The sequence below is a fragment of the Nelumbo lutea genome, chromosome 2, assembly GCF_056320005.1.
Source record: "Nelumbo lutea isolate HS-2025 chromosome 2, American lotus-T2T, whole genome shotgun sequence".
Classification (NCBI taxonomy): Eukaryota; Viridiplantae; Streptophyta; class Magnoliopsida; order Proteales; family Nelumbonaceae; genus Nelumbo; species Nelumbo lutea.
In genome coordinates, this window is record NC_142685.1 from 37,292,297 (window position 1) to 37,299,753 (window position 7,457).

At 32.9% G+C, this 7,457-nt stretch overlaps 1 protein-coding gene across 1 annotated transcript; it reads left to right on the forward strand.

Annotated features, from left to right (window-relative positions):
• Positions 1–281: 281 nt before the first annotated feature.
• LOC148869913 (ATP synthase subunit epsilon, mitochondrial) lies at positions 282–5,456 on the forward strand. Its single transcript, XM_088967157.1, has 2 exons — positions 282–524; positions 5,197–5,456. Exons 1-2 carry the CDS (start codon positions 329–331, stop codon positions 5,223–5,225), a joined length of 225 nt encoding a protein of 74 aa, XP_088823283.1. The 5' UTR covers positions 282–328; the 3' UTR covers positions 5,226–5,456.
• Positions 5,457–7,457: the final 2,001 nt, after the last annotated feature.

The following is a 7,457-nucleotide window of genomic DNA, read 5'->3' on the forward strand; positions in this document are numbered from 1 at the left end:
GTGGCCCACTACGAGCCCGTAGGCTGGGCCATACCGGCATGTGGGCTGCGGGCGATACAGCACAATTTACACCTGTAGGTAGAGTTAATCAATTAGCTGAACCACAAGGATAGTTTAATTAATTTGTGTTTTACATATGGGCCCAAAGCTAGATTGGGCTTATATCGGGCCGAATGTAACCGGGTCCGGGATCGGATTGTAACCCTTTGACATATGTGCCAAAACCGGTTCATGATCACTCCTACCTCTAAAAGGAGAGAGAGAGAGACGAAAGAGGAGTCGTTGAGAAAGTAGAGGGAGGAAAAGAGAACTTGAGTAATAGAGCGAGATGGCGTCTGCGGCGGGATCAAGCGCAGCGGTGCCGTTCTGGAGAGCGGCGGGGATGACCTACATAACGTACTCGAACATATGTGCATCGCTGGTACGCAACTGCCTGAAAGAGCCATACAAAACGGAGGCCCTTACTCGAGAGAAGGTGCATTTCGCAGTCTCCAAGTGGGCAGACGGCAAACCCCAGAAACCCAGTACGATCTCCCATCCCTTTCTTCTATAAATCTATAATTTTCTTCATTTCTGGACTCTAGTTACTATTTGAAATTGAAAATCTAGGGTTTCCGTTCGGTGCATGTCTCTTGGTTTTAATTGAGATTGTTTGGAAAATCTGATATTGTTTGAATTTCGGGATTTCTGTTTAACCTATGATGTTTCGTTTATTTATCTTTTCCGTTCTCTTAAATGGTTTGGTTTGGTGTGGCCGTTTGATGGGTATAGAATTGAGATTACTAATAGAGGCCCGTGCAGAAGCACGGTGTGGTGTTAAATTGGAGTTTATTTAAGGGGGACGTATTGATGTCTTATTTTATTTTGTTCTCTTAAATGGTTTGATTTGGTGTGGCCGTTTGATGGGTGTAGAAACAGATTGCTAATAGAGACCCGTGCAGAAGCACGATGTGGTGTTAAATTGGAGCTTGTTTAAGGGGGAAATGAAAACATTCATGTAGTGCAAAAGTATTAAGCCGTGTACAATGAAAAAACACATAATATCAGTTTATTTCTTGTCTGTTTTTTTTTTTTTTTTTTTTTTGAAAGATGATACTATCAGTTTATTTCCAGTTGTCAGTTGAATGAAAAGTAACTAATATATCTATATCTATGTCCCTAGAGCTTCGAGAACCCTCTATTTGGTAATGTTGTCTACTCATTCATCGTAATAAAATATCTTCTTAGAAAGCAATTAAAGCTATAAAATCATTATTTTTGGTGTGAAAACTAAGAATTTAAGACCCTAACATGGACTTGTTTGGGCTGGCCTCGAGGGGCATGGCACAAAAGTGGCTTGTAGAATTAGGAATGTAATATGTCACGTTTAGCTACTTGAAGTAATGTGATTGAGAAAAAAAGGGACTGGGTTTTATATGCTTGAAAATGTTTTATATGTTTGATTTCATTTTTAAATTCCCATTTGAATATGCTTTACATATTATGTGTATGTATTTTAATTTTAGATAATAGGTTTTTTAAAACATTTATTTTAAAATTTAAGTTTATATTTTTATTAATATTATTATTTTTTGAATTATTGGTATTTTTTATTTTTTAGCCTTTTTTTTTATTTTTTTGCACCTTGCTTCAAAAAGGCACGTGCCTCGCCTTGCGCCTCAGGTGCAAATTGACCTCTATGCCTTTTTTGCGCCTTGTGCTTTTAACACACTGCACATAGTGAATAAAAAGACAAAAGTCATAATGGAAAGAAAATGGCATGTGTAATAATTAATAAAGAGAAGAAAAGAAAAAACTAAAAGGGAAACAAAGAGAAAGATACCTGTTAAGTCCCTTAATCTTCTCTATTTGGTACATAAGGTTGTTTTCTATGGTTTTTTAGCCTTAAACACTAACATTTCCTTTAATGTCTATTAACAAATTCATGTTTTAGAAAATTTCCCTAACCTTTTTGGTTTCCAAATATCTTAGTGAAATTAGGAAAATATCCCCGTAGTCTCCATATTTTTACATGGTGGAATGTCCATTAGTGTTGAAATTGCGAACCATGGCCATAGCAAAAGTGAACCCAAGTAGAAGTGTAGAACACCCCATCACCTTACTATCTCTTAATCTCTTTATTTATTAATGGCCTTAGTACCTTACTCAATTCCATCTTTTTATTAACTTTTCTCTTTTTTATCCATATGAAACTCTAGATCATCTCTACCTAATAATTCATCTGACTTCTCCATCTCCTCCTCCCTAAATAGCCTTGACTCCTTACTGTCATCCTTTGTCTCCATTTCCTCCTTACTAATCAATTCTTCAAATATCACACTTGTTGAACCTTCAATGTCTTTCTTAAATGAAAAATACTTATAATTATGGATGACGATACTCTTTAATAAACATCCTTTAAAAAAGTCTCTGTTATTTAAGTTTTAAAGAGCATATGCCTATCTACATATACATATACATACACACATTGGCACCAGTTTAAAATTGCGAAGGAAATAATTGAACTGTCATAGGGGTCAACTATGAAAGACGAGAGGTCTTTTGTTCGCGTTAACAGATGGAGGTGGAAATTCGAGGTTGAAGCAAAGCCTTTCGCACTAGAGGAGATCAAAATGAGAAGGGGTTCAGTCCTGAAGATTAATGAACTTTCGAAGGCAATAATCATATTAAAAGGTAATGCTCCCTTGTGGGTCAAGGGTTTCCTAGTGGGAGTGTTACACTCCCCAAGGCAAGTGCACTGGAAGGTTTCCATCAAAGTTGATAGCATTGTTTACTGGGTGGAGTCATTAGAAAATCAAAAAGGAGCTTACATGACACTTTCTTAGTTGTTTGGTATTGGTAAAAAATGACTGGTCTACATCCCAAAAGGAAGAAACGAGAAGGACTGGAGGTTGATGGTGGAAGCTCTACAACAGTTCTTGGAGTTATCAAGGGACTTTGAAACATTTTGGTAAAAGCTCAAAGTTAGAAGAAGAGAAGATGAAAAAGAGCTTGAATTAGAAGAGAACAGAGAGAAGCATTTTAGATTTTACAAAGAGGAAAGGGAAAAGACTGTTGGAGGAGAAAGCTAGTTTTATTGATGATTTGATTTATTCATTCCGGTCATCCTCAATGGAACCGAATCTTTCGTTGGGGGAGGAAAAAGAAATTTGTCATCACAACAGGAACACCAAGCCTTGATTGGAAACAAATTCTAGAAAAAGCACTGGAGGTGCTGAAAATAAGATCATCGACAATGATAAGGCCGTTTGGTGAAGATAAGGCGATATTGGATGTTCAGGGGAAGGAACAAGATACCTTAAGCTTTGAAACTGTTGAAGGTTGGGTGTTAATTCACCATTGGTGTCCCTTGTTGAACAAGTGGTCACCAAAAGAAGGACCTCTTACCGTTTGGCTTCATGGTTTGCCCTTTCACTTGTGGAAGGAAGTGACATTCCACATAGTTGCTTTAGTATTCTATTATTAAGGAGATATTAATTATTTACAATCCATAGTTCGTTAATTAATTAATATTTTACATTTTATTAGTTTATAAGTTATTAATACCAATGACTCATTTAATAATTTTAATATTTTAATATTAATTACTCAAATTATTAAGTTATTTTTATTGATAATTATTTCTTTTAATTTATTTAAGAAAAATATTAATTATAAAATATTTATTTATTTATATTAAATATTTTATTGTTAATTTTTAATTAATTCATTGTGTTTTTGTGATTTAGCATTTTGTTGTTAATTATTACTTTGATAGTAATTAGTTAATTAACATTTTAATTTTTATTAGTTTGTATTTTATTATTACTATTTTCTTTTATTAATACTTATGAATTAATTAATAATTTTAATATTTTATTCTGAAAAATAAATTAATCATTAAATTATTTATTGATTAATATTTTTATTAATGATTTATCATTTGTTTTAATTAAATTGTTTTATTAATATGTTATTAAATAAATAAAACTTTATTTATGGGTCATGGATCTTGTGTATTAACTCTTAGAAATACTTCAAGGAAGGTTTTTTTTGTTAAATAAGTTTCCCCTACATTCCCACTTGTTTCCCACCAAAATGGTGGGACTCCAGATGCCAAGAATTGGAATCTATAATCCCACATTTTTCCCATCCCATTTCAAGTCATCGCAGAAACCAATCATGGGAAGGGAGGAATATTCCAGAATGTTCTATGTTTTCCCTTCCCATCCCACAAATCAAACGGAGCCTTTGTTTTTCTTCCCGGATCCAAGTCAGTAATTGCCCAGGAGACCAAAAGTCACACTATGTTCAGTTGAAGTTGAAATAGTGTTTGGATTTTTAAGTTGAGGTAGTGTGGAGGGAGAGGGGGAGAGAGATGCAACGAATTGGATATCCTTGGGTCTACATTCACATCATGTCCCTTAGAATTATGTTCCACCTAATCCCTGCAAAATCCATGTGTGAAGGGGGAAAAATAAGATAGTGATCTATCAATGAAATATGTTTCTCTGATATCTTTTGTGGACGTTATGTCGAATTGTCAATGAAGTTTATAATGCATCGTTAGGTTAATGGGCCCACCTATTGGAACTTCCACCTCTACTAAATATGGTGCAATATTTACTGTTAACCCGGTTATGTTACTATTTTGATTGAGGTAATATGGTTGGGCAGATTTATGCGTTAAATGATGTCTGAGATCTGAGATTTAGAATCTCAGTATGTGCGTGGTATGCATGAGTTGAGTCTGGATCCGCTGATCATATAATGCTACATCTTGTGCGGCTGCAGTGCCTTGTGCACAGGGAGACGGGATCTGCTCCTCACACTCGGGCTCCTCACATGCATATCCACCATGCATAGGGAACATCTCCCGTCAATAATAACTGAAAGTACGGGAGATGTTCCCAATGCATGGTAGGATGTGCTTGTGAGGCATGTGTGAGGCACCTTCTGTGAGGAGCAGATCCGGTCTCGTGCGCAGGATGTGCCAGTGTTTTGTGTTAAGCAGATCTGAACTTGTACTAGTTATTATTGTTGCATTAACATGGTAGCATCCAATCATTCCTCTTTTCAATTCATGTTTTCTCTATTCTTTTGTACCTGTACTGTTTATATAATCAAAACTAAAACGTTTGATACTATTTGTGTTCTTCTATGTGGTCATACTTTTTTCTTTCCTTGCTAATCTTTCTTTTTATGGTTGCTAATTAGCTATTCGTTCGGATACACCTGAAGAATGAGTGGAGGCTGCTGGTGACCCCACTATTTGTTGAAGTTGATTGCTTCTCTGCCCCAACAGAATTTCCTGCTTCCATCACAGTAGTGGATTGATTCTTCGTGGCAAATGTAATGCATTGTGTTTTCAAACAGTAGTGTCTTTTTTGGGTTTACATGCTTAATGGGGATCACACTTGTAATAAGTTAACTATTATAATTGCAATTAATCCTGCTTTTGTCATCTTTGGATTAAATTTTGATTGATCATTTGGGGCTTGATGATTTTCTTTTGATATGGTTCATGTGCACATATCAGTCTAACTTGAAATAATCAAATCATACAGAAGTAGGGCACAAATTTGTTGATGTTGTTTTTGTTATCCAGCTATGTAACTGGGAGTTCTGTGCTAATAAATTAGGACTTAAGCAGAGCTTTGAGTATTATTAACAGGAGCAGGAGGTGATGACACATTTTTCCTGGTTGCCCAAGCATGGCAGAAATCTAGTTTCTAGAAGCAAGCCGATTATGACCGGCAGTCTGGCACAAGCAAAGGGTTTCATAGTTACTGGCAAGGAGTGATACAGTTTCAGTGTCGAGTTCAATGGTATATGGCAATGCCTTTGAGGCTGCGTTTATTTGCAATGCACAGCTGAAACCTTATAACAGATTGTGCACCTGGTTCAGTTCTGCATTCATTTGCTTGTCACCGTGGTTTGCACTCTTACCTGATTTATAATTTGCATTATGTTGTTGATGTAAATTTTGCACTGCTTCCTCCTACCTTAATTCTCACTCTCTCCATCTCTCATCATATGGGGAATCCAGGATTTAAATATCGATATGATTGTGCATGCTGCCACGCCTTTTGTTAAAAATAGATTTTGGTGTGAAGGGTTGATTTAAACCTATGGTCTCCTTACACGCCATGTGCTTGTATTTTAAATTCACCCCTAAACCACTAGTCCAACTTGGATCTTGTGATAGTTATTGAAACAAAATAACTTTGATTAAATAGTGTGTACATATTATATGTAATTCAAATAAATAGCATATATTTATGTATAATAATTCTTATTAAAAAATAAAAGAATAATATTCAAAATTGTTATTTTATAAACTAATGGAATAACCAAATAAAAAACCTACCAAATTCACATTAAAATTAAAAAATGATTTTGATCTCAAGAAATTTATGCAAATAAAAATATTAATAATAGAATAATTATTTTAGTACTTAAAATAAATAAATACATATATATATATTATTAATTAACATTTTAATTTACCTCACATTAAATAACAATATATTAAATATTTATAAAATATTTGAGAATATAATATTAAATAGAATCTATCAACTCTACTAATTAAAAATTATACCAAATATGGTTTTTTATTTTAGAAGTACAATAGAAACAAATATGCTAATAATGTAATAATTATATTAGCAATTAAAAAATTGTAACTTGTATATAATATGATTTTTTAATTGATATATATATATATATTTCTTAGAAATTTTAAAAATTTTGATATACTTTAAATTGATATTTTAATTTACACTTAAGAATTTAATATTTGGTTAACTTTTTTGTTAATGTAAAAAAAGTAAGTAATAATAAAATAAAAAATAATTGATATAATAATTAAAATATAATATATGCATATTTTGTGTCTTGGACTCTTGATTGATGTATTATCTATAAAATTGTGATATTTATGCATTTTGACATATTAATTGTTATATATATTTTTATATATAACATTAAAATATACATGTCCTAGGTATTTATACATTATTTGTGGTTATTAGTTTTTAAATTTAGTGTTATTAATATGTTTATGGAATTTGTATATATTTCCCTAGTGTGTCTAAATCTTTCGTTCATATCTATGTATTTCCAAAGTGTATTCCTATCTATATCCAAATTATCCAATACGATAGTTGATATCGATACTTTAATCCTTTATGGGGACAACATCAATTTTGCTAATAGCTTTTTCACAACTTTTGTTTTTTTTTTTCTTATTTTCTATCAAATTTAAAAATAACTTTACCCCTCCCCAAATATAAATAATTGAAAGACCTTCCTCAAACTTAATTTCTCTTTCATATAAACCAACGGTGACCCATGTGATTTCTCTTTCATGTAAACCGGCAGTGGTGATCCATGTGATGTGCAGGTTGCTTTTTAAAAATAGAAAATGAAGTAATAATGATTCATAAAAGTTTTTATATATTTTTAATTCTTTA

Excerpts from the sequence above, each read along its gene's own strand:
- LOC148869913 (XM_088967157.1), top strand. The coding sequence starts at position 329 with ATGGCGTCTGCGGCGGGATCAAGCGCAGCGGTGCCGTTCTGGAGAGCG. Across the intron at positions 525-5,196 it reads CGGCAAACCCCAGAAACCCA|CTATTCGTTCGGATACACCT; the intron begins GTACGATCTCCC and ends GTTGCTAATTAG.